Source organism: Manacus candei, unplaced genomic scaffold (assembly GCF_025592945.1).
Source record: "Manacus candei isolate 608988 ecotype Guabito, Panama unplaced genomic scaffold, ASM2559294v1 h1tg000020l, whole genome shotgun sequence".
Classification (NCBI taxonomy): domain Eukaryota; kingdom Metazoa; phylum Chordata; class Aves; order Passeriformes; family Pipridae; genus Manacus; species Manacus candei.
The window spans coordinates 873,441-900,455 of NW_026138068.1; the positions used below are offsets into that span (position 1 = coordinate 873,441).

General features: G+C 49.0%; 1 protein-coding gene across 4 annotated transcripts in view; it reads left to right on the plus strand.

Annotated features, from left to right (window-relative positions):
• Positions 1–27,015, plus strand: part of TTC28 (tetratricopeptide repeat domain 28) — a 122,070-nt gene that overhangs the window by 85,021 nt on the left and 10,034 nt on the right. For all 4 annotated transcript variants that reach the window (XM_051785535.1, XM_051785532.1, XM_051785533.1 and 1 more), the window contains 14 exons: positions 1,408–1,915; positions 4,500–5,841; positions 6,199–6,722; positions 8,275–8,384; positions 8,602–8,731; positions 9,101–9,319; positions 11,314–11,479; positions 14,588–14,728; positions 20,533–20,677; positions 21,808–21,987; positions 22,631–23,351; positions 25,028–25,152; positions 26,221–26,452; positions 26,688–26,764. In XM_051785535.1, the coding sequence (XP_051641495.1) occupies positions 1,408–1,915; positions 4,500–5,841; positions 6,199–6,722; positions 8,275–8,384; positions 8,602–8,731; positions 9,101–9,319; positions 11,314–11,479; positions 14,588–14,728; positions 20,533–20,677; positions 21,808–21,987; positions 22,631–23,351; positions 25,028–25,152; positions 26,221–26,452; positions 26,688–26,764 (4,620 nt within the window). The remainder of the gene's footprint in view (positions 1–1,407; positions 1,916–4,499; positions 5,842–6,198; positions 6,723–8,274; positions 8,385–8,601; positions 8,732–9,100; positions 9,320–11,313; positions 11,480–14,587; positions 14,729–20,532; positions 20,678–21,807; positions 21,988–22,630; positions 23,352–25,027; positions 25,153–26,220; positions 26,453–26,687; positions 26,765–27,015) is intronic.

Genomic DNA, 27,015 nt, shown 5'->3' on the forward strand with positions numbered 1-27,015 from the left:
TGCACTGGGAGCAGCTGGTCCAGCCTGTGCCGGGGAGGGGCTGGGGCCGCCACCAGTGCTGCCCACTGGGAGCTGCAGCCCTCGGCCAGCTGCTGCCCTCACCCTGACAGCTCCTTTCTGGAGGTTTGGAATTGGGTCACAGCAGCAGCTGGGTAGCAAAGGAAGTGCACATGGAGGAATCACAGAGGAGTCAGGGTCAGGACACAGGAGCAAGCAGCCTTGCTGAGGCAGCAGGTGCGTGTTGGGCAGGAGGAACACATCCCTGCCCTTGGCTCCTTGCCCTGCTGCCTGGCTGGGTGCTCTGGCTCCGCCAGGTGGAAGGCAGGCTTGTGTCCTAGGAGATGCAGTGGGCAAAAGAATCTGATTCTCAGATAATTTGTCTTGTTAAATACAGCTGTTTTTTGGTGGTAAGAACTTGAGTTTTCAAAGAGCTGTATTTAGGTAAGACGTGCCCAAGGGACAGAGGCTCCAGCTGCTGAAATGCTGTCTTTGCTGCAGTCCCAAGGTTGTCTGGGGCTCAGGACCCTGATGCTGCACAATAAGAACTGTGCTCTTTGGAGCATGGTGTGCTCGGCCAAGCAGTGGCACGTGAGGATGTTGGTGACTGCAGTGGCCTACTGGTACTGCAAGATAAACTGCAGAGGTATCTCCCTCCTCCCAGTTGAGGGATGGCTGCAAGTGTGTCAGTTTTCCAGCAGCAGGTATCCAATGGCTGTTAAACTTGGAGAGAAGAGACTGCAGGATCCTTGTGGTGGCTCAGCCTGCAGTGTGGCTGTGTCCAGCTGGGCACTCTGCTGCTGTCTCTCTGGCACTACTTTGGCCTCAGTCCACAGGAGTCTGGTGCTTTGATGTGAACTTATGGCGTGAAGAGTGGACAGAGCAGGCATTTGTTTGCAGTGATATCTGCAGGTGACTATCGTTATTTATCTGCTTTCCTGAGAGCTGCCATATACAGGATGGTTTGCTGAGTTAGCAGGACCTGGTGTAGGTGTTACATTAACCATTAGAGGTGACCTGAGGTGTGGCTGCCTATGAAGGAGGCACTGCTTTGTGGACAGCTGGGGTTGCTCCCGGAGTGCAGTTTTCTACAGCAGTCACTCTCTCCATCTCCTCAGTGGTCTCTGCATGTTTGAGGTGCTGTCCTTGCCCTCTACCAGGTACATGCACACTGCACACTTCAGAGAAAGAGGTAAGCCAAGGCATGCCCTCCCAAGTCAACCCCATACATTCCTGTTGCCTCCACCTTAGCTGCCCTGAGGGGTTTAGAACTGCAGAGAGTTGGTTTTCTAGCAGGTGGTCACATCCTTTCTTCAGGATGGCCTCTTGTGGTTTTGATTTCTACACCTGGGACCATCCAAGTTGTTTCCATGAACGCTTGTACTTACGTTGCCTCTCTTACCCCTGCAGGCAGCGTCCTCGGCACTGAGCAGTCTGGGCCACGTGTACACGGCCATCGGGGACTACCCAAACGCGCTGGCCAGCCACAAGCAGTGTGTGCTCCTCGCCAAGCAGTCCAAAGACGAGCTCTCTGAGGCGCGGGAGCTGGGCAACATGGGAGCAGTGTACATTGCGATGGGGGATTTCGAGAACGCAGTGCAGTGCCATGAACAACATCTGAAGATCGCCAAGGAGCTGGGGAACAAGAGGGAGGAAGCTCGAGCCTACAGCAACCTGGGCAGTGCTTACCACTACCGCAGGAACTTTGACAAAGCCATGTCCTACCACAACTACGTGTTGGAGTTGGCCCAGGAGCTGGAGGAGAAGGCCATTGAGATGCGAGCTTATGCTGGCCTGGGCCATGCAGCTAGATGTATGCAGGACCTGGAGAGGGCTAAGCAGTATCATGAAGAGCAGTTGCACATTGCTGAGAGCCTGCAGGACCGAGCTGCTGAAGGCAGAGCCTCCTCCAATCTAGGTAAGGCCCTGACATGGAGCAGAGTTTGTCAGGGAATGCTGAGACTATCAGAGCTGCTGCCAGGATGCAGGAGGTCCGCTTTCTGCTGTCTTCTTAGTCACCCCAGTTTCACCAGACTGCCTTAATAAATTAAACAGACCTTTGGCAGATTGTGTGCTGTTGTAATGTATTCCATGTTCAATTATTAAATTCCTCAAAAAGGCACTAGAAAGCACAAACTCACAGCAAAAGGGAAATGAAAAGATAAAATGCATTTGAGGAGCTCTTCAGGAGTCCAAAATAAATGTAATTTTTGCACTAATGCAAGTAGTGACATCGTTTGTTACCTGGCCATTTCTTTGGGAGCTTGTCAGCTGGATATGTCGATATATTGCTGCCTTGTAAGCTGGGAGACATATGGGTCAAATCCTAACTAAGTTTGTTTTCAGAACGTACATGTTGAAATACTACAGCGTAGGAGTCTTCTGTTCTCCTAACGAGCGGCACTGGCGTGCTGCTGGCAGGCTGGGAGGGACTGAGTTACATCCAAGTGAAGCCCAGTCCTGCTGCTGCTTCCCAGCGCCAGATGTGGGAGCGACCAAGGATACGTTTCCATCTCTGCCATGGCTGTGGCAGTTGTGCTGCCGATGCTCCAGCTGTCATTCAGGATGTGTTCTCAGCTGGCTGGGAATGGCTGAGCAGGGCTGGTGCTGGGATAACAAAATATGTGTTTGCTGGCAGTCCCTGAATCCCAGCTCTTGCAGGCTGCCCCACGCGGTAAATTAGCTCCTGTTTCTGCTTGGCAGTTGGCACTTGGTTCATTTGTAGATGCTAATTGTACTCTGATGTTATCAACAGCAGGTAATTGAAAAGAGCTTGATGAATTACTTAATTTCTCTTAGTAGCTGAGTCTTCAAGAGCTGAATAAGAAGATAAGGGAAACTGGGGAAAACAAAAGAGTCCCAGCTTTTTAATTAGTGTTGCAAATCTCCTCCTTTACATAAATTGGGGCAGATTTGTGAGGCAAAATAGGTTTGTGGGGCAAAAGTTCTTGTGGCCAGCTTAGCAAGTTGGGACCAGAAAATTCATCTTAATGTCATTATCAGTCTTTACAGCAGCTTTGGATTTAACGATGCTTTCATCATGTAATTCCAGAAATTTTCGTTAAGAAAAAGGAGTTTTGGTGCAGCAGAGAATGTTTTTCTGTGTTGGATTTAAGCCTAAATATAACTTTCAGTTGGTATGCTGACTCAGCCACTCCCCACTTTGTGTTAGAATAGTTCTCCTTGCGTCTGAGTGCGGGGTCTCACGTTTCAGCTGTTATTTGGCTGTATTTTTTGTCTTCTCTGTCAGAGTTAAGTTATACTGGAGAAAGAGAACATGCAGTTCTTGTTGAGACTATTACTGTTGTTTAAAATGCATCCAGTACCAATTAAAAAGTCTTAATTGTCTCTTTCATCTGATCCACATGCAAAACAAAACCTCGTCAAAATAGCCATGCTGACAGGCAAAAAAAATGTATCTAAATGTGTGTTTCCAGGCCAGAATGTTAGAGTTGGCCTCTTTGCTGAAGCAACAGACATTTTCTGTTTGCATCTCCCTGATGTAGATGGAAAGCACCCTTAAGTGTACTATCCAGTGCTGAGCAGGGCAGACATGGACTGTAATGGAGCCCAGCTGCTGCAGGGCTCAGCAGGGACATACCCTGTGCTCTGGGCCACGGTGAGCAGAAGGTGATGGGCTGAGGGTGAGGCACAAGCTATCAGCCCTTCACAATGAGGAGATGTGGAGTTTAACTGGAAATCTCAGATTGTCAATCTTTCCAAACACCCAGGCTCCACGAGGAGACATGGCTTTCCAGCCTCTGCAGTTCCCATTGCAATGGAGAGAGGACACTGCACATTATTAATAGAACACAGTTTAAAGTCTCTTAGTGCTTCCTCTTTGCAGTTCCAAGAGAACTTCTGTGTCTGTCTTCACATGCTCGCCATGTTGCCCAAAGATGCCAGATATTTTCTCTTGAAGCTTTTGCAATTAATGTCAGAAAACATTTGCAGGGCCTCCTTCCGTGGCTTCTGCACCTCCAGGCCTGTTCATAAGTGTTAACAAAGTAGCCACAAGCATTGTTAGTGCAGTTTTATTGAAGCATAGGTGATACCGTCAGCAGATTCAGAGCTCCTGTTCCCATGTCTCATAACAAATGCAAGATGGTTCAACTGAAATTGAAAAGCAACTGCAAATGCCATCTTGCTCATTGTGTTGAGTCTGAGCTCTGGAGCCACCAGATATCACTGATGGGGGAAAAAAAAAGCAATTTTATAAGGCCAAACAAAGTTGTTGTGATGAATGTGTGCTTCATGTGTAACATAAAACCTTTCCTGGGTTTTTCCTGTTAGAAGCAAAGAGGCAGTTTATTTGGAAGGGCTGTGCCCTGTCAGCTCTGCCAGGGCCACATCTGGCCTGGTGCTGTGGGGAAAGGGATGGGGCTGCTTGGAGTGGAGAGCCAGGGAAAGGGCTGGGCTGCCGGGAGTCCGGGTGTGCTAGATGCTCCAGAGGGTTAGTGCAGGGAACCGTGTTCATTGAGCTCCTTTCTGTTGTTTTTCAGGAATCATTCACCAGATGAAAGGTGACTACGACACCGCGCTGCGGCTGCACAAGACACACCTGTCCATAGCGCAGGAGCTGAGCGATTACGCGGCCCAGGGCCGGGCCTACGGCAACATGGGCAACGCTTACAACGCTCTTGGCATGTACGACCAGGCTGTCAAGTACCATCGGCAGGAGCTGCAGATTTCCATGGAGGTCAACGACCGTGCCTCTCAGGCGTCCACACATGGGAACTTGGCAGTTGCCTATCAGGCGCTGGGTGCCCATGACCGTGCTCTGCAGCACTACCAAAATCATCTCAACATTGCCCGGGAGCTGCGGGACATCCAGAGCGAAGCGCGGGCCCTCAGCAATTTGGGAAACTTCCACTGCTCACGGGGAGAGTATGTGCAGGCGGCCCCGTACTACGAGCAGTACCTGCGCTTGTCCCCAGAGCTGCAGGACATGGAAGGGGAGGGGAAAGTTTGCCACAACCTTGGCTATGCCCATTATTGCCTCGGGAACTACGAGGAAGCTGTTAAGTACTATGAGCAGGATCTTGCCTTAGCAAAGGATCTGCATGACAAGCTGAGCCAAGCCAAGGCCTATTGCAACCTGGGCCTGGCCTTCAAAGCCTTGATGGACTTCAGCAAAGCAGAGGAGTGTCAAAAGTACCTGTTGTCCCTGGCACAGTCTCTGAACAATTCCCAGGCCAAATTCCGAGCCTTGGGGAACTTGGGGGATATTTTTGTCTGTAAGAAAGACATACATGGTGCAATAAAATTTTATGAACAGCAGTTGAGCTTAGCCCATCATGTTAAAGACAGGAGACTGGAAGCCAGTGCCTATGCAGCCTTGGGCTCTGCATACAGGATGGTACAGAAGTGTGACAAGGCTTTAGGTTACCACACACAGGAGCTGGAGGTGTATCAGGAGCTGGGGGATATGCCGGGTGAATGCAGAGCACACGGTCACCTTGCTGCAGTGTATATGTCACTTGGGAAGTACACCATGGCCTTCAAGTGCTACGAAGAACAGCTGGAGCTGGGGCAGAAGTTAAAGGACCCCAGCATCGAAGCCCAAGTCTACGGTAACATGGGCATTACCAAGATGAACATGAATGTCATGGAGGAAGCGATTGGCTACTTTGAACAACAGCTGGCCATGCTGCAGCAGCTCAGTGGGAATGAATCCGTGTTAGATCGGGGACGAGCATATGGGAACCTGGGAGATTGTTATGAGGCTCTGGGAGATTTTGAGGAAGCTATAAAGTATTATGAACAATACCTGTCTGTGGCTCAGAGCTTGAACCGTATGCAAGATCAGGCAAAGGCCTACCGAGGCTTGGGCAGTGGGCACAGGTAAGGAGCTGCACGTGTGTTCAGTGAAGTACAAGTACAGATGGATGTGGTGTGTTACTGATGGGGTGTGTTTGGTGGCCATTGCACACAGGCACAGAGGAGTGAATTAGTCTCTGGGTGCTAAAGACTGTGCTGCCAGCTGAAATAATGAAGCTGATGTTGCTCTGTGCGGAGAAGGGGAAAAGTTTATGGGGTGGCAGGAGGAGCACCGTTGATTTGACGGTGGTGGGGGTGTCTTCTGAGTAGAGCATTCATCTCTGTCTGAAAGGTTTGAGCTGGCCTCCAGGGGAAACAATGAAACATCTTCTCTCAAGGAAATACTGGGAAAATAAACACTGCTGTTTTCTTCCCTTGTAGGGCTATGGGAAGTTTGCAGCAGGCTCTGGTGTGCTTTGAGAAGAGGCTTGTCGTGGCACATGAGCTGGGGGAGGCATTTAACAAAGCCCAGGCCTATGGGGAACTGGGCAGCCTGCACAGCCAGCTGGGAAACTATGAGCAAGCCATCTCGTGCCTGGAGCGGCAGCTGAACATCGCTCGGGAGATGAAGGACCGAGCCCTGGAGAGCGACGCTGCCTGTGGCCTCGGCGGGGTCTACCAGCAGATGGGCGAGTACGAGACCGCCCTGCAGTACCACCAGCTGGACCTACAGATCGCTGAGGAGACCAACAACCCCGCTGGCCAGGGCCGGGCCTACGGCAACCTGGGCCTGACCTACGAGTCCTTGGGCACCTACGAGAGGGCGGTGGTGTATCAGGAGCAGCACCTCAGCATTGCGGCGCAAATGAACGACCTTGTAGCCAAAACTGTGTCTTACAGCAGCCTGGGGAGGACTCACCATGCTTTACAGAACTACTCTCAGGCTGTGATGTATCTGCAGGAAGGTAAGAGGCTTAGTTGTACAACAGAGCATGCAGCGATGGGGTCGAAGGGGTGGAAGGGAGACCTGAAGACGTGGAGGGGTGAAGTACTTTGAGCATGGCACTAAGAGGATATGTTTGTTAGTGGTCTTTGATGCAGAAGCTCTTGCAGACATCCATAGCTCCTGCTGAGCATCTGTGTGAGTAGCTGTCCGAGGGCTGATACGGTCAGCATGCCATCTCCACTGGAGCCTTCCTGCTGTCCTGTAGACAAAGCATGATCTGTGCCTACCTGGGGGCATCTCAGCTGCCTCAGACCATGAATCTGGACTCTATTTGCAGAGTCTCTGTGTAAAGGTCATCTGGGCCTGAGCCTGGAAGGTGTAAAACTTCTCTATAAACAGTATTGAATTCCAGGAACTGACTCAGGGAAAACCACAAGGGATCCCTCTGATTCTGAGAGGTCCCGAGATCCTGAGAGGTCTCAAACTCAAACAGATGTATACCTTGCTGGTAGCCACCTGGCTTTTCCTTCTGTGTTCACCTGGGAGTGAGACCAGGTGGGTGAGTGTCCTCTAAACTGTGAGTGAAAACAAGTGGTGTTTGGTAGGGAGGTGAGGGAGGTTCAGCCCAAGGTGTCCTGAAGCCATCTGCCACTGCTGAGCGCTGGGTCAGCGCTGGCCTGACAGTTGTGCTGCTTCAAGGGGTTCCAGCTGATCAAGGTGTGGGCTCTGATGGAGCAGATGAGCAGTAGAGCTGGAGTGTACGAAGCTGGAGGCAGAAGGATTAATTACATCAGTTAGTCTGGTTTTCCTGAAACTGACCTTGGCAGGATTCCAATATGTTGTTGGAAGGGGAGAAATGAAACATAGCTCCTTCTCCTGGTGTACCACAGAATTCCTGCAAAGCCTGGGAATGCTAGCTGCTGCTGAGCTGCATGGTGACAGCCAGGGCCCTGCTCCCCAGGCCAGGAGAAACCTGAGGTGCCTCAGAGGAGGTGTCCCTGTTGTCAGCAGGGACATGGTGGAAGCAGGGACAACACAAAACATGCTGCTGGAAGTGAAAGGAGTTCCAAGTCGTTCAGGCCAGGCCCCTGCCCTGTGCTCTGGCTCAGCACATAAGCCATGCAGAGCCTGCCAGAATGCTGGGGAGAGCTGATAGGAAACAAGCCAGTAATGTGTAAAAAGGCATCTTTTCTGGCTGTGTTCAGCAGCTCAGTGTGATTTTGTTTATTTGTGTGGCTTTTAAAAGCTTTTAAAAGCCCTGATAGGGGCTTACTGGGTGTATCTCAGGGGATGGCACCTTAACTTGGCTTAGAGAGGTCTGAGTCTATGGAAATGTCTGTCTCACTGAGGCACCTCTCAGGCTGGTGCCGATGCAAGGGCCAGCAGCATCTGCCTGGCACTGGCACTGTCCTGCTCACCATCCTGGTGCTGCCCCTGCCCTGCTTGCTGTCCCAGTGTGGGCAGCTCCATGGCTGTCCCTGCACAGGAGCCCTGCGGGACTGAGGCTGCAGCCTGCCAGGCTGCCACAGCCCATTCTCCCCTCTGGCACTCTCTCACCGATTCCTTTTCAGGGCTGAGACTGGCAGAACAGCTGGGACGCAGGGAAGATGAAGCAAAAATCCGTCACGGCCTTGGCCTCTCCCTCTGGGCAAGTGGGAACCTGGAGGAGTCCCAGCATCAGGTATACCATGGTCTGCCCTGTGCTGAAGGGCTTGTGGCATCCAAACCCTTTGGGTCATTCCTGTCCTTAAGGAAGGAAATGTCTGGTGTGTCCCAGGAGGGGTCTGAGCCAGACCTCTCCTGCTGGAGGGGATGCTGGCCCTGAATCCTCCTGCCTTCCCAGCCATTGCTTTGTGCTGTGTCTGTCAGGAATTCACTGTGGCTGTTCTTCCTCTCAGCTCTACCGGGCCTCTGCACTGTTTGAAACCATCCGACACGAGGTGCAGCTGAGCACAGATTACAAGCTGTCACTCTTCGACCTGCAGACATCCTCCTATCAGGCCCTGCAGCGGGTGCTTGTCACTCTGGGTAAGAGGTGCCTTCAGATGCTGAGGCTGAACTCAGGCTCATGCCACGAGTTGCAGGGAGGCATTCACAGTTCATCCTTTGCTCCTCAGCTGTCTGTCACTGCACAGCATTTCTGTGCCAGGGCAGCAGTAGGGGTGTCCAGCTTTGCTTCCTCCATTGATTTGCCTTTCTGTGACTAGTTGTGTTATCACCTGCAGCAAAGCTGATCTGCGGGACTGTACTCCAATACAGAGACTGCTCTTTTGGGAAATAAGTGACTCTGCTTCCCCAGGTTTCATTTGGGGTTGGGATAGCAGCTGTCCCTGTCCCTGCATACAGCACTGCAGACCACACTTGTATCAGATCTGAGAGATGGCTTTGTCTTTTTAGGTCACCATGATGAGGCGTTGGCAGTAGCAGAGAGAGGACGAACGAGGGCATTTGCTGACCTGCTTGTGGAACGTCAGACTGGGCAGCAGGACTCAGATCCCTATTCTCCAGTGACCCTTGACCAGGTCCTGGAGACTGTGAATGGCCAGAGGGGACTTGTTCTCTACTACTCATTGGCTGCAGGTTATCTGTACAGCTGGCTGCTGGCTCCTGGGGCAGGTGAGCTCCTCTGTGGACAGGAGAGCCTGGGAACAGGCCTTACAAAGGGAGAATTGTACCATTTGTAGCCAGAAATTAATTTGGGAACAGTGTGAATGTAGGAAGGAATAATTTCTGTCTAGTACCTTAAAGCAGAATAGACTAAAAACTGTGGCATAGCCACAGCAATAATGACACAGAAGTGCTTATTCAGGGCTTTGATTTCACCTGGAGATGGAAATGTTTCAAGTGTTTAATATTTCCATTTTTCAACCTCCTTCTGTATGTATTTCCCACAGGGCAGAGCAGAGCAGTAATGAGATTCCAAGTATGTTGGCTCTGTGAGAATCTTCTATACATAAGAATCTCTACTTTAATTATATTTTTATGCTTTATCCTTCTAAAGCTTTTGACATTTATTCACTGAAGTGGATTGCAGAAAACAGAAGGGCATCCCCACTTCCTGATATGCCATTGAGCTGCCTGATCCTCACATGAATGTGGAAACACTTATCACAGAGGAGCAAGGAGGATTAATTTGAAGAGGATTGCTTTTTGCAGACAGCTGTTGTTCATTATCTAATAAAGCGATGACTGTAAATTTTGATGAGTTCTTTCTGGATATAATTTAATAATTGCAGCCCTTCACCACGACAAAGCTAAAGAGATAAAACGCACTATTTAGATTGCATGAAAAATGCTTCTGGAAGGAAAGCAAACACTCACACATGCCTGACTTAGATGAGTTGAAAGACGTTGGAAGAGCCACTTTTTGGGGGTAGTTTGTAATGTTGCATGTCTGAATGTAAGATGGGGTTGTCCTGCTGTGCATCCAGTCACTAATTGGCTCTTCAGGCCTGCAGTTTGCACAATAAAATGCCAGTAATTCTACAGTATCACTGTCAAAATGAGCTTATTAAAATGATACGGGTCAAGTGTAGGGTTTGCCACTGGTCTTCATGATCAGTCTCTTCCTTGCCCACTGGGTCTTGTAGAAAAGCAGTTGCAGTCTTCGAGCCTGTGGGTTTGTGACTGCCTCTCGAGGTTCTGTCGGGTGATGGGAAGGAGAGGGGCTGTGGTGGGGCTTCAGGAGTTCTGCTCAAGAAGCTTTGCTGGGAGCTCCTCAGTAGTGACTCCAACCTAGCCATGGTGACCTCTTGTTCATTGATGCAGAGAGCAGCTTCAGTGGCAGCCCAGGGTCGTTGTCCCACTGAGGTAGAACCCTCAGAGCCTCTTGGCTGTTGCTGTGTTTGCTGCAGGAGGAGTTGCTTTATTCTTTGTTCCTCTGCTCTTCCTAACTGGTTTAATAATTGATGCTGCCAAGGCATCCAGAGCAGCCTTTTACTGTTGATCACAGGCTGCAGAATTAATTACATCAGGAAGCATAGACCAGTCTGAGGGGAGGAAGGTTTTATCTGCACTAGTAGTTGAATTCTCAGCAAAACAGTGAGTGGCCTTTATCTGGTTTACCCATTGTGGAATGCTATCTTTTAATAATTTACTGTGCTTTAATCCATCTTCTTTCTTTTTATAGAATGTATTTTCATGTATATGAGTGAAATGAGAAATCTGTGTGTGATGTGAGGAGGTTCTGCTGTAGTAACAACACTCTTATTCAGCATTTGAGCCTTGTGTGTTCACTTAATGTCAGAAGCTGTTAATAGGCGTTTTTCATGTGCATCTGTGGAAATATGAATTACTCTAGTAGGGGCTTGTATGAAAGATCTGGTTTATAATTTATATGAGTGCTGCAATAGTAAAGGCATTCTGAGCATCTCGTAAAAGCTCTGTTCTGCCTTTGTACCTTTGGGCCATTATCTGCAAAGAACAAACCCAGATTTTAAAAGCAAGGTTGGAGATGCTGGAGAAGCCCAGCGAAGACCTGGCACAAAACACTTTGCCCCAGTTGTGCTGGAAATGCCAAATGCTTGGGGCCCTGCTGTCTTCTTAGACATCTGCTGGCAACACTGTTTCCTGCCCTGCAGAAATAATCTCCTGATTCTGGTGCCTTGCAGGAATTCTGAAATTCCATGAGTATTATCTGGGTGACAGCCTGACAGAAAATGCTGGGGACTTCCATGAAGCCAACAGTGTGACCCTGCAGACACTGACAAACTCGGCACTGGAGCAGCACATCTCCAGCGTGCGGGAGGCTCTGGGAGTGGATTCCTACTATACCCGGTGAGTTGGGATGGGGGGGGGTCTAACATCCTGGTTTCCACTCTCCCACCTGGATTTGTAATAGCCTGGGGTGAGCTTACTGGCTGAGAAGTCTGAGAACTGAGAGTCAGAGGCAATTTTTCAGTGCAGCAACAAAAAATGGCTTTGTTTTTGTATCCATGGCTGTTTTACTGGCAAACAACTCTATATACATGCAAATAAGGTCTGAACCCATGTACTTGGTGGTGAATGTATAGATTGGATGAGGAGGCAGGTGCCATGTCTGACTGTATATGCACAGATTTCATCCTGCTTACAGTTTCCAGTGTAATTAATTCTATTCCAATGGTTTGCTTTGAAAAACTGCAAATACCTTAGGAACTCCACCCCCCACAGTATGTTCCCATTTGTCTATGGCTGAGTAAATAATTTAGAGTGAATTAATCCATCTGATGAACATCAGCAAAGAGGGAGGAACCTTACTGCAATCCATTACTCAGATAGGTCCCACAACTGTGTTTTCATATGTTTTTATCCTATGGATTTATCACAGGTCAGGTTTTTCTGCTTATTTATACTCAATCTCATGATCTCTCGTCGTGTTTGTTTTGTTTTGTTGATTTCATGAGTATGAAAACAGTTTCTATGCTGACCTTTACAAGTAGTTTTTCTCTGAATGCTTCTGTCTGAAAAGGACAGTTGGCGATGTCCCTGTCCTTGTGTGTTCTTTGGGAATGCCATGCACAGGTATCAGTTCGTCATCAGGATGTGGCATCAGTTCACCTGGTTTTGTAAGTGGACCTTGCTGTGTTGTCATACATGGCTTGACTTGGAGTGTGTTAGTAACACACCAGCTGTGTGCAGGCCTAGTTCACTGCGGGTGCAAAGTGAACGTAAATGCCGAACGTGTGGCTGATTTCTTATCCAGCCCCTGGAATTGGAGGAAGTGAAGGCACTGGATCTTTGAGGTTATAGCATGTTTTAGTCTTCTTTTAAACTGTTTTCCGTTTTTCTGCAGCACTGAGATGTGTGAGCAAAGCAGTTCTGTGATTCAGAAGGTGACATCCAAGCCCACGTGTTGATCGTTGAGTCTTACCCTGCAGACAGGCAGATACAGTTTTCAGTTCTGTTAAACATTTGTCACCACAGATTCTCCTCCTGGCAAAGGCAGTCCTTCAGTCTTTAGGTTCTGGGATGAGTTTCTAATTTACTGAGATGTCAGCTTCTTCCTCACTTTTGGTGATGGTAGGGGTATGATTTTGGTTAAGGATTCTGGAGAGGAAGGGGTGCACACGGGATGTCTCATCAGGACTTCGCTTTGGTGTTCAGTTCCACACTGCTGGAAATGGTTCCCTTCAGCTGGTCTAATTAGACTGGAAAGTAATGCATTCTTAAAAAAAAAGAAGTGTGAGGGATTTTAAAGCATGGTTGAACTCGTGTTAGGACAGACTCCACTCTCTTTAGGGAGAGCATGTGACCTGCTTTCTTGAGTTCATGAACTCAGGACTTTTGCCTCTTTAAGGAGCTGCAAATACCCACTGTGAGTGTTACTCCAAACTGTGCCAGGACTCAGAACTAAGCATGCATGCAGCTGGAGAAAAAATGTGCAGGGGGCAGCTGTTGACAATCTTCCCCTCCCTTTTTTTTTTTTTTTATTTTTATCCCCCTGTCTGTGCTTTAGCTAGCCCTGTTTCAGTGTTTGTGGAGTGATTGACTTTTGTCAGGACTTACCAGAGTATAAGTCACGTTGACCTGGAAGTACACTGACAAAATATCCATACAGCAACAGAGGGACAGCTCTAGTTGCCTGCACAAGTATGTGTTGTGTGTTCATTTAATTCCTGTGCTCTTTATTGGGAAACATGCCCTTGAGGAGAGGCTCCAAACTGTCAGGAACCCAAAAGGAAACAGAAATGAGATGCGAGGAGGCTTTGGTAGGTAGCGTAGTAGGTTTAGCTTAAGTGTACAAATGTGATGTGCCATATTGTGGTTTAGGAATGGTGCTCCCCAGTTTAGTTCTCTCACTGAGAGAGAAGTAGGCTCTCCCCCTCTCTCTACCTCTCCGCCTGGGAGATGGAGAGGAGAATCGGAGGCACAAAAGGTGAAATTCGTGGTTGAGATCAGAACAATTTACTGGAAACAGCAATGAAACAAGAAAACTAACAGTAACAGCAACAATATTAATAACAGAAGTGTACAAAAAAGAAAGTGATTCACATGCAAAATGCTCACTGAGCCCAACTCACAGACACACCACCCCACTGCTGCTCTTTCCGCCTCACTCACCAGGAAGGAACCCCTTCTCCCCAGAAGAGTGGCTTTCCCCTGCCTATGGCATGAGGTGATATAGAATAACCTCCAGGCCATGCCCTCTCCCAACTACTGCAGAAATTAACCCTGTTCTGGCCGGAACCAGGAGAGCCATATAATACACATTATTTATTAGATTAAAGGTTGTTAAAAATGTACCTACAGCATTTGTGTTTGCCTTCTGCTTTTACAAAGAAGAGAAAATGCTAACAGTTAGATGGAAAATCTGCACTGAGAAGATTTAGGTATTAATGTCAGGAGAAGGGAAATTTAGAACTGTTGGGCTGTTTCTCTGTATTGCTGCTGCACTTGTGGCATTGACAGAGGAGATAGTTCTGTGCTTTCCCTCTTTGTATAACAGGAGTAGCAACACAGCTCCCTCTGCTATGTCACACTGCCAGTGAAGGAAGCATGCAGAGCTTGGAGTTATTGTGGAAATCTGAGAAGGATATTCTCACACATGTTATTAGTCAAATCAAGGGCTGAGGTGGTGTTTCCTGCAAACTCAGTTTTTCAGTGTTGTGCTACAGCTTTAGAAGTCCCTACCTGCAGTGCCTGGATTTTGGGTCCTGCACTTCCATCCATGTGTGCCACTCATTAAACCTTTAGGAATGCCTGGAAGAGGAAGATATGTGGCTGGTACTTACTCTTTTGTATGCCTGACAGAAGGAGATGACCAAGCCAGAGAAAATTTGGCATTAGCATTTGGTTGAGGTTGTGTTTGAAAAACATTTTCTCTCAAACTGGCCAAGCATTTTTCATCAAGCTGCTGTTCTGTCTTGCATCAATGACCCCTTCATCTCGCTGTTCGCCTCGCAGAGCCTGTGCCAGCAGCGAGACAGAGAGTGAAGCTGGGGATATCATGGACCAGCAGTTCGAGGAGATGAATAACAAGCTGAACTCAATGACTGATCCAACTGGCTTCCTGAGGATGGTCAGCAGGAACAACATGATGAACAGGTGAGAATGCAGAACTGCTGTGGGGATCAGCAAGCAGGAGGCATCCTGGTGACAGGCTTCTCTCTAAATTGCAAGTTTAGGTGCAATCAGTGCCAGTGCTCAAGGGGAGAGTCAGTGAGGACTTGTCCCAGTTGTAACTGATGACTGTCCCGAGGAACACCCCTTCCATATTTGCTCTTTTCCTGGCCACACGCTGGTTTTGAGACTGGGCAATTGCAGGGGAGCTCTGTCCTGTCCCTGCTGTGTGTGAGGTGTGGGGCTTGGAGTTCTCTCCTGTGCACTTGTTATGGAAATACTTGTTTCTGTTGATCTCAAGTCTTGTACCGATTAGCTGGGAATAAGCTGTGTTTCCAGAGTTACAGGACTGTATTATCTGCAGAGTCTCCACTCATTTTCTGCCTCTTACAACTTGTTCAGGTCTCAGCCTCTCACATGACTGTGCTGATGAGGGCTTAGAGCAATCATTTGGAAGGAAAATTGAAGACAGAATTTTTCCAGTGTGGAGAGGGGCTGCGTGATGCGACCCGGGGTTTCTGGCTGGATCTGTGCTCCATTGTGGATTGTGAGCACAGGATACCCCAGGCCTTTCTCAGCTGGAAAAGCAAATGCAATCAGCCTGCAGCATTGTGAGCCACCACTGGAGCTTGTGAGCTGTCACAGCATCCCCATGGAACTGGGAGCTGCCTGCTGGCACCAGCAACTGGCCTGGTTTTCTTTCCAGAATCCACATGCGTATTTGTTCAAGCTGTTGCACTGATGAAGGACTGTGAGCACTCGCTAGTTTTGGATCACACAGGCAGATCCCCAGAATTGCTGACATGCTTTGCTAGTTCATCAGGCTTAGAAGGACAAGAGATTGCCCATCTGATTGCAGGGGAAAGTAGGATGTGATTCTGCTCCAGGGAATGCTAATCCTTAGGAGCACTGCGGAGGCCAACCATGCAGCATCTCTGTCTTTCTGCTCCATAGGAGCCACATGCATTACTTTGAATCCACACCCAGGAGCTTACCTCAGGTGTCTTGTCAGGTTTGCAGCTCTTAGGAGAAGCCCAGAGATGGGGCAGCTTGGGCACTTAACTAAAAGCACCCTCAAAAGAGCATCAGGAGGAGCAATAGAAGCTGTGATGAACTTATGATGTTCTTGCCGTGAGCACTGAGGTGAAGAGATGAGGAGATGTTGCTGGATGGCCTCCCTGCTTACCCCTCTCACTTTGCTCGTGGAGGGGGGCATACTGGGAGCCCTGGGGGCAGAGCCAACACTGCCACATCTGTTTGTACCTGGTTTGCTGAGCCCTGAATTCAGGGTAAGTGCTGCAGTCCTGCCCAAGCCTTTGAATGTCCTGCTTTAATGTCTGCTCCGGCTTCACAGGTGAGACACCTGGGAGCTACACAGTCTAGAGGGACACTGTAGGAAACATTAACCTTATAGCCTCTTGCTATACTGCTGATTCCTAATAATTAAGCTGTATAGAGTGGTGTGGTTTATGGCATGCAGCACACTGAGCTTGGGAAAACAAGGAAACAACCTTGCAAGAGCCCTGGAGCTTCGGGATAGAAGCAGATGAGCATCTGTGTAGAAGAGAGCAGGGTGAGAAATAAAATGGGATCAGGCAGTACTTCTGTGCACTGGCCTAGAGCTCTAACAAGGAACTGTAAACTCTTAGACTTTAATTAAGCAACAGAATGCAGTGGGTACCTAGAGCACAAGCTGTGGTCTTGCAGCTCCAGACTCCAGCTCCCCACCTCTGAGCAGCCATAGCTGTTCTGCCAGCTGTGCTGGAGTTAGTTCGTGCAGCTGTGGGTAAGTGCTGAGCAGATTTTTGCTGCTGTAGTTCTTCAGAGGATGGTAAAACTGTGGCCAACAAGCAGCAAGTGAAGGTGTGGTGTCTGTTTGCTTTGGCTTCTGCACTTCAGGGGACGAAGGCAAGTGGGGCCTGCTTAGAGCTGAGAACGAGAGCTTGTCTTCTTTACTGCCAAGGCAGGCCCTGCACTCCTCACATGGGGCCTGAATGCATGTTCACATCTTGTGCTTGCGTGCTGGACATCCTCAGGGGAGCTTGCATGGCTTGGGGCCAGTGCAAGCTCCCTCATGCACAGGAACTGCACATGCTTTTAAGGTCCCGTGTTAGAAAATGAGGCTGTGGAGATGCTGGGACTGTTTGGAGCCATCCAGTTTTTGTGTCTGGTGAGACATGGGTGACTGAAGGGAAGCCCTTGATTTGGCACAGGTGCCCTCTGGCTGCTGTCATTAGGTAACCTGGCTTTTAGGGAGAGAATAGTATGATTTTTTGGCAAAAAAAATAGTATGATTTTTTAGGAAAGCAAATTTGGAGGGTTGGCAGTTCACTTAAGGAACTTCTGGGAAAAAAATGGACTTCAGAGGAGGAAGAAGCACTGAAGAACACTGCAGTGATCTCAGTACTGGGAAACAGCTAGGGGCAGGCTGACTGGGGTCATTGAAGCCTGTTCCTGGCCTCAGGGGCCTGCTGTCTTGCCTTGGAGAACCGTGCAGCTGATTCCCTCTGGTGCGGAGGGACGGGGCTGTACCTGGGGGCCTGCCTGGCCCAGGCAGATGGGACAGCAGTGGCTGGGGATTCCTTTCTGTGCCAATTCTCTGCCATTGGAGGTGCAGTGATGCAGCTGCTGATGCACAGGCCACCCTGGCAGAGACTGCTGGGTGGGCTGTGGGTTTTGTGCAACCACTGCTGGGTTCTGGGGATAATTGCAGATCCTTGAAAGTATCCAAAGTGAGCTCATATCTGACTCTTTTCTGGAGCTTCCCACAGCTTGGTACTGTGGGTGTGTCAAGGCCCTGGATGTGGATTCAGGGCTGCATATTTAGGAGGAGTCTCTTTGAGGAAGTCCTGAAGCTGTCAGACCACTGCAGCACCAGGCTTGACTCCCAGCCCTCCCAATGGCCGTGCTTGGCCATGAGGGGTATTTGACTTGTCCAGAGTCCTAATGAATGCTAAGGCAGGAGCAGCTCTGTGCTGGTTCTGGGATGAATCCCTCCTCCCTTCTTAGGTTCCAGCCGCTCATCCTCAACAGGCAGAGCCATGCCCTGTGAGGCTGGTGGTCAGCCAGGTCGGTCTGACCCATGGCTTGTACAACATGGGTTTCTCCCTCATTCTCTGAGGCTTTGCTTTGTTCCTGCATCTCCAAGACAAAGGGTGGGAGCAGAGCTAAGGCAGTACAGCCGACAGCCCTGGCTGTTTGTGCTGTTTCTCTGCTTGCTGCAGGCTGGGCTGCTTGTACAAAGGGTTATAAATCAGCAGCGCTGCAGAGTCTGAGCAAAGGCTTCCAAACGAGATTTCACTGTTTAGGCATCAGGGGACCCTCTACATTGCCAGAGCAAGGTAGAAATCATCAGTGTGGCATCCCAGAGACAGCACCAGTGCTCTGTAGAAGGGGTGTTCGGTCAAAGGAATCCAAAGTCTCCCCTTGTGACATTGAAAGGATCTGGACTCAGGTGCCTGACAAGCCACCTGGAGAACCTTTTGTGGGCTGCTTTTGGAGGAAAGGGTGGGCTGGCCAGTGCTCCCAGTGCCACAAAAGGTCTGTCCATCTTCCCCTGTGAATTTGCTCACTCTGCATACACACGCACATGGGCAGGAGATGTGAGAGATTTATGGTGCTCCCTTGATTTTGTTCTCATAAAAAGCAGTCTGAGTGGTGGAGGAATAAATCTAGAGCCGCTTGGCTGGGAAACCAAGATGCAGGAGGGCTGTGCTGATTGGAGTAATCAACCCTCTATTCCCTGCATTAAAGGAATGTGTGACAATCACTTGACACAGGCCCTGGGGCTGGCGAGTACTGCCTGCTAGCACCTAGCTGCTCAGGGGGGTCAGGGCCCAAGGTCCTTGGGGACCACTGGGGTACCCCTGCACAAGTTTCGTTTTCTGATCTGATCTTAAAATCTGTGCTCCATAAAGCTAAGCCCAGCCAAGCATGCATGGCTCGTTCAGGTGCTGCAGTGAGGTGGGCAGAAGGGTCCAAGGGGAGCAGACAGTGCAAGCCTGTGCTGGTCCTGTGTTTCACAAGTCCCCCAGGCGAGTTTTCAGCATCTCTAAGCAGCAGCAGCAGCAGCAGCAGCAGCAGCATACTTGTACTGTCACTGGAATCTCTGGGTCAGAGGGTATGGGCAGGCTGACACCAGGCTTCTGTTGACATTCTGAAATTACTCCTGTGTGCCCATAAGATGGAAATTCCTTGTTAGTGGGAGGTAGGAACATAGGAGCATTTTTTCTTCAGAGAGCTGTAGGTTTTAGGTATGATATGAACTGGGTCAGGAGGCTGGTCGCCACAGCTGAGGAGAGAAAGAGAGGGGGGGAAAAGGCAGTTTTCTGAGTCTGTGTGTTGTGTGTGTCAGAAAGGGTTGGGGTATGTCCTGGGTCTCCGGTTTGTCAGTGGGAGAAGCAGTAAACTGGAGTGCAGTATTTTTGTTCTCCTTGTCTTTTCCTCCCTGTTGGCCTAATCTGGTAATATGAGGAGACACTGTACCTGAATGTGTGTGTGTATATCTGCCTCTAGCAAATACACAGCTATTCATTTACCCCATGGAGTAATGTAACTGTTGGATGCTGAGGTTTATTTTTATTTCCTGGATGTGCAAATGCTTTCTCCTTTTATTTCTTTTCTGTGTTGATAGCCAAGAATCAATCCAGGCAAAGAGGTAAAACTAAGGAAGAGAGACAAGGCATTTCTTCATCGTAAACGTTCTTAAAGAAAGGACGTTGAGACCAGTGCCCTGATCGAGAGTGTAAGTCTGGTCATGAACCAGGGAACTAGAGCTGCTTCTCTGTTGTGTGGATTGGCAAAGGCACACAGTGTTGGAAGGTATCTGAGAGGAGAAACAGCTTCACAGAGACCAAGGGAAGCTTTCTCTGTGCAGGAGTGTCAGACATGATCTGGACTGGGATTTCATCTAACCCTCTTGTGAATGCATTTGGCACTTTGAGGACAGCAGGGCATGTGTTGCCTCATGGATGGCCTTTTATGTTTGAGATTGTTGTGTTCATTGCTGGACAGCCCCAGTGGTGACTCTGGTTACACTTCAGACATTGCACTGCCATTGCTGTTCAATGTTCTTTTTCCCTTCCTAGCTTTCCTTTGAGGCCCACCTGCTAAAACTTTCTGGAAAGTTACCCTTTCCACATAAATTGGTTGTTCGTGGCCCCAAGCCAAGGATAACATTTCTGGGGAGCACAGCTGCTGGATTAGTGAGTCCAGAATGGGGCAACATCATTTCCTCAGCAGGGCAGTAACTTGTGGCTGCTGATGCCAGGAGAGCACGTGCAGAGCCCTGGGGGTATGTCGGGAATGGGTGCCAGATCAGCTCTCGATGCTGACATTCAGAACAGTGGCAGAAGTGCAGGCAGAATCTTGATGTCTTTTTGTTTACCTGTTGTTATATTTCCTTTGGTAGCACACTAGGTCAGTTGGTGCAAAACCCAAGTGCAAATCCTGCTGTGACTGTGGTCAGTTGTCAGTGCATCTCGTGCCTGCCTGCGCGCAGCTGCTACGTGTGAAGGAACAACTGGGAGCAGCACTTCAGGCACTGGAGCGTGCAGAGAAACTCCATAGCAATGTCATAGGCTGTCTCCAGCTGGTTCATGCTGCCATTAATATCACTATTTGCTGAGGTGTGAAGCTGAATGGGAGACTCAAGCCCTCCCATGAAGCATCTTACAGAGCAGAGTCCTCTGGACGACAAGGCCTGGCTCATGTCACTGTTAGAAGTCAGGGCAGCCCACAGTGGAGCTGGGATTCCTGCAGCTAACCTCTCCCTTGGCTTTTGCCCACAGGAGCTGCCAGAGCATGACCAGTCTGTTCAGCAGTACCATGTCTCCTGTTAAGGATGGAACATCCTCACTTCCAAGGAGGCAGACTTCCTTCTCCAAACCCCCACTCCGTGCGCTCTACGACTTATTGATAGGACCCATGGAAGGAGTAAGCCTTTGGCACAGACACTTACTGAAATCCTCGCGGTGTGGGACAGCAGGGATAGACAGTTTGGGGTGGTATCTGAAGCGTGGTGGTTTTCACAGAACAGTCTGAGTTGGAAGGGATCTAGTCCTGCATACAAGATCCTTGTCTCCATCCTTCAACAAGCACTCCAAAGTCAGCTTGCCTTTGGGAAAGTCAGGCAGTCTAGACAGAAATAAAAGGACACTATTTCAACTGGTTTTCTCCAAACCAATGCCAGTTTGAGGATTGGATCTTATCCAAGTGTGCTGAAAGTTTCATCTTCAAATGAGTGGTTTGCCTGACCAAGCTGTGGCTGCTGCTTAAAGGTGTAGAATTGCAAAAAGGCAGCAGATTTCTAAGCAGGATAGTCCTTTTAGGCTTTTTTTTTTTTTTGTGGGCTGCAAGTGTTTAAGCTGGAGCAAAGTTTAGTGCTTTGAAGTTACTCTTTCCTGGGGTGATAACGAATTAGTTTTATGATACACTAGCTAAGTAAGAGTGAAATTCTACAGTTACATGGGACCAGGAGCAGTTGTCACTTTTTGTGCCCAGCTGCATGTTTCTTTTTGACTAATCTCTCTGCTTCACTTCTCCAGCCAAAAGGTGCTTTCTATTTAGGTCTGTTGGTCACTCTGGGTTGATGATGATGTCAAGTGTCTGGAAGTACAGGCGATGGACACAATCTGTAGATTGTTCTTTAGAGAAAATGGCTATTTTGAAATCCAGTATCAAAAAGAATATTCTCTGACAAAGGATAAGGTGATGATAATACTGATAAGATGTAGGAGGTTGGGGTTAGCCAAGGTTTCAGGCTGGAGTGGAAGGAGCTGTGGTGCTATGGTGAGGCTGGGCCCACGTGGGCTGAGGCCAGGATGGTGACCCTGAGCCTGCAGGTCAGTGTGCTTGGGCTTGCTTGTCTCAGTGGGACTGGTGGGGCACAGGTGAGCAGCAGTCCAGCTGCACAGGTGTGCTCACCTGTCACACAGAGCATGGCTCTGATGTGGATGTTTCCAAACCTGACATGGGTTCAGACTAGGGCCTGATGCTGGGGAGGTGCAGGTGGGGGCACTGGTGGAGTGAAAGGGCCAGACTGATTCTGTCTCCTTTTTCTGCAGGGTTTGATGCATTCCAGTGGGCCTGTTGGCCGCCACCGTCAGCTGATCCTGGTTCTGGAGGGAGAACTGTACCTCATTCCTTTTGCTCTCCTGAAGGGCAGTTCATCCAACGAGTACCTCTATGAGCGCTTCAGCCTCATCGCAGTGCCGTCCATCCAGTCGCTGAATCCCAGCTCCAAGGTCTGACATTACTTATGAAACCTCTCTCCTGTGGTTCCAGCACATGCTCAGAAAGCAGCAGCTCTGTCCTGGTGTGCCAGACACAAGAACAGAAACCACAAACAGGCTGCCCTGGTCCCTGGGAGAATGCCCCAAGTCACATCTGCTTTTGCTGGGCAGTGTTTTGCTGCATGTCTTGGCTTGCCCTGGGTTAAACGCAGTCAGTGGGACAGCAAAAGAGTCTGAACCTTTTTAGCATTACTGCTGTTCTGTTTAGAAGTCACTGCTGGCAATGGTGAAGCTGATCCTGTAAATAGAGGTGTGAGGAACCACTTAGTGATTATAGGTAGTGTTCCCATAAAGTGGGAAGCTGGGATTTGCTTTATGCTTTTAGCTCTGCTGCAGCCCTCAGAGGGACCTGGGCTGTCTGTTGCTTTCTGTTGTTATCTATCTGTTCACCCAAGATGTGGGGATACAAGTCCTGACCAGACTCAAAGGAGGTGTTCCTTGAAATAAACAGAAGAAACTAAAGAAACACAAAGTCTTCCTGTAATTAGGAGAACCAGACTGTCTGTTTAGATCCAAAGGGACAGGATATTTTATTACCAGCATCATAAAAACCAGATCTTTGAACCCTATTTTCTTTTTCTCTTTCTCTGTGTAGTCCCATGTGAGGAAGAATACTCCTGCTTACTCCAGTTCTACCTCAATGGCAGCTGTCATAGGAAATCCCAAGCTTCCTTCAGCAGTTATGGACAGGTGGCTGTGGGGACCTATGCCCTCTGCAGAAGAGGAAGCATATATGGTATCTGAGTTACTTGGCTGCCAGCCCTTAGTCGGCAGTGCATCAACGAAAGAGAGGGTCATGAGTGCCCTCACTCAGGCAGAATGTGTCCATTTTGCAACCCATGTCTCCTGGAAGCTGGCTGCTTTGGTCCTGACACCCAACAGTGACAGCAATCCAGCCAGCAGCAAGAGTTCTTTTGGGAACCCCTACACAATCCCAGAATCTCTTCGGATGCAGGATGATGCCAGTGATGTGGAAAGCATCTCAGACTGCCCTCCTCTTCAGGAGTTCCTGCTTACAGCAGCTGACGTCCTGGATCTGCGGCTTCCTGTCAAGCTAGTGGTTCTTGGCTCTTACCAAGAGTCCAGCAGCAAAGTCACTTCTGATGGAGTCATTGGCTTGACAAGAGCATTCCTGGCAGCTGGGGCTCAGTGTGTGCTTGTGTCACTCTGGCCCATTCCTGTAGCTGCTTCCAAAATGTTTGTGCATGCCTTCTATTCCTCTCTCTTAAATGGGATGAAAGCCAGTGCAGCCCTCGGGGAAGCGATGAAAACCGTGCAGAGCAGCAAGCAGTTCTCCCATCCGGCCAACTGGGCAGGTAGGAAGAGTCTTCTTTTGGACAAACCAGATGTGGGGTTTCTAGAGAGGTGCCAAACTGATTGAGCTAAGAAATGAGCAGTGCTGGCAGGTAGGTGGGAGCAGTGTGTGCCCTGTGCTCTCCTAGAATTCAGCCCCTGCGTCTCAGACCCTGATTCAGTTGAGTGTCGCTGTCATGGGACACATTGGCATCTCACTATGCACAGTAGGTGGGTATGAATTTGATACAGTTGGAAGCAGTTGTGAGGTGAACTGTGCTTCATGACTGGAAAGAAAAAAAGTGCAATACAATGACTCATTCTCTATGTTTGAAATCTCCAGTGTCACGTTTCCTTTGTCCCTGGAATGGAGTTGGCTGGAGCACACATATAGGACTTTTTCATGGAGAACGTAGTGACACACTAACTGGAGGCAGGAGCAGTACTGCTGGAAGCTGCAGTAGCAACCAGGAGCTGTGATTTCTGTGACATAAACCTCATAGAGGTTATTCCTTTGGTCTTTTTAGGAGAAAGGTTCCCCTTGCTTCCGCTGGGAATGTCTCAGCAGTGTCAGCTCCTTATGCAGTGCTGGTGCTTACTCCTTCTCAATTAGATCTGTGCTTTGAGATTTGAAATGACAAAGTCTTGGAGTTCAGCAGTGCTGTTACAGGGGTATCTACAGATAACATAATTTTTTTTTCCTAGCACAAGGCCTAGTTTTTGAAAGCTGCATGCATTCCCCAAGTGGATTTTTGCACAGGCAGTAGAACCATGTTCTTTAGCTGTGGTGAACGTGGCTCTGGCATGAACTGCACCTGGCTGGAGGAGTGGGAAGGCTGCTAGAGCTTGTTAAAGTGAGTCAAGCTGACAGTGATTTCAGGCACATTGAGTCCAGCATTAGGACGTGGTTCAGGCAGCACCAGATGGGAGCTGAATTCAGGTTAGTGTGCACAGTTCAGTTGGGATTATATTTTCCTTCCAAGATTTTTCTGTCTCGAAAGAAAGGAGCAGTAAAATACCCCGAAAGTGATCACTTCCTGGGCAAAACAGAATGAGTGTGGACATGGTGCTTGGCATCACTACCAAGCAGAGGCTTTCAGCTGCTCAGGCTGTCTGTCCTGTCCCTTCCATGCTACTGTGTGAGTTCATCACTCACAGTCCCCGCCTTCCACCGCTGTCCCTTGATGCTAAGTCTTGGAAGGAGCACCAGAGCTAGGAGCAGCTGCATCCTCACTGCATGAGAGGGGGCAGGTAGAGCTCCTCATGCTGACATCTGGGGAGTCTGGCATTGAATGGTGCATAAGCCAGGACAGGTTTTTGATCAGGACAGGGAAAGCTCTCTGTGTTCTGAGTTCTGTTCTGCGAGTGCTGTTGGCAGCTGTTGATTTCCATGGCTGTAGAGGAATCCTAGAGCATGCCTGGACAAGTTTAGCTGCAATCCAGTGGTTTTCTGCTTGCTTGAACAAGAAGACACTATTGATTTAATAGCAGAGGACAATAAGAAGCATCTAGAAGCTTTCTGGGAGTTCAGTCTGTGGAACCAAGCAGGGAGTGGACAGCTGCTCTGGGAAAAGAATGTCCCTGTGCAGGGTGCAGTGAACCATCATTCAGTAGTCTGCAGGCAGAGGACACCCACGTCTGGTTTGAACATTTTCCATAAAAATGGAAGATTAACTGTCTCTTATTCTGAATCCTGCAGGCTTCATGCTTATTGGGAGTGATATGAAGCTGAACAGCCCTTCCTCGCTGGTAGGACAGGCCCTGATTGAGATCCTGCAGCACCCTGAAAGGGCCCGGGATGCTCTGCGTGTCCTGCTTCATCTGGTAAGGGAAAGGAAGTGCTGCCACAGCTCACAGGGACTGGGAGGGGCACCACAGCCCATCTGATCCTGAGACACCTTCGCCTGGGGACACGTCTGCAAACCATGAGTGGAAGAGCAGCACCCTGATGTGCAGCCACTCCCATTTGAATATACAGATAGATACATATATCTGTACACACACATACACCTTCACCCCCTCTCTCCTGCCGTGATGTAGCCTCTTGTGAAACTCTGGGTCAGTGTGGAAAGACTGGAACACCTAGGGAAGTGTCCAGAGCAAAAAGAGGCAAAGGATGCAAAATCTTGCATTGTATTGACAAAATCCTCCCTAGACCCATCTGCCTTGCATTAGCTGTTGAATTGGGTCTCTGCTTTAAAAAAGAGGTAATCATTGGAGTTAATTGTTTGTACAAGGAAATAGCTATGAACATGGCAGTCATGGAAACACAGAGCACAGTCACTGCTGTCTCTGCACATTTGGAAGATAAGAGGCCCTTCTGTCCCCATCTGTGCCACCAGCCTGTCCTGGGGAACAGTGGGACTGGAGCCAACTGCCAGGTGGCTGGAATGATCGCTCATGACTTTTAATACTTTTCTTTCCAATGTGTCATCTGTGGTCCCAAAGGAGTGTGAAGTATCCACAGAGTGATGGAAACCTGTGAATATTGCTGGTCCTCCCAGTTGCTGGGGTTTGTGGACACTCATCTCAGTCTTTCCTATTTGCCATGTAGGTGCAGACTCCTCTGGTAATAAGCAAGCTGGGACCCCAACATGAGTCATCTTTTGGGGAGCAGTGCAGCTACCAGGCTTACAGGAAACTATCCCAAACAAAATGGTACTTTGTTTCCTGGGGCATTACTGTTCCCAGCATCTCAGAGAATGTTGACACTCATCATTGTGATGTTACATCTGTGAATGCTAAGTTACTGGAGCCTCTGTTTTCAAGGCACTAAAGTCCTCCTGTGTGAGACAGGCCAGGATCAACCTTGGATTTGCTGTCTCTCAGCCTTTTCTCTGTGTAAGAAGAGGAGGTCAGTAACAATTAGCTAATGGTGTATTTTCCCCACAGGTGGAGAAATCACTGCAGCGAATCCAGAATGGGCAGCACAACTCCATGTACACCTCCCAACAAAGTGTGGAGAATAAAGTTGGTGGCATTCCAGGCTGGCAGGCACTCCTCACTGCAGTGGGATTTCGGCTGGACCCACCAGCCAGCGGCCTCCCAGCAGCAGTGTTCTTCCCAACCTCAGACCCCGGGGACCGGCTGCAGCAGTGCAGCACCACCATCCAGTCCCTCCTAGGTGAGAGGAGGCAGCTGTGGGCCCTGACCAGGCAGACATTAGCCTTTCCTGCCTTTCTGTGATGAAATCAATGTATTGAACTGGGAAGAAGTTCTGAAAGTAAATGTTTACTGAAAATTTTGTCACAGATGAGAATCATTTACTACTGGGTCGAGTAAGCACGATGTGACTTCCTTTTTGTTGTATTTCTTGCAGTCAAGAAATATATACAGACATTTCTGCTGATGTTTTTCAGGTTTGCCTAACCCTGCACTTCAGGCACTTTGTAAACTTATCACTGCTTCAGAAACAGGAGAACAGCTTATCAACAGGGTGAGTTGGGAGGTTTTCCTTCAGTACCAGATTCCAAATGGTTCTTCCCAGGTCAGTAAATTCGGAAATGCACTGAATGGTTGATATCCTGCTTTATCAACCCAGAGCTTGCTAGGAGACTTGAGGGTTTAAATTCTGAATTTGCCTATTTGTGTGAATGAAAGTGTCCAGAAGGAAGAAATGCAGGTGGGTTACTGGACTGCGTGGCCTTGGAACTCCCCATTCAGTGACAAGTTAAAGCATGATCCCTT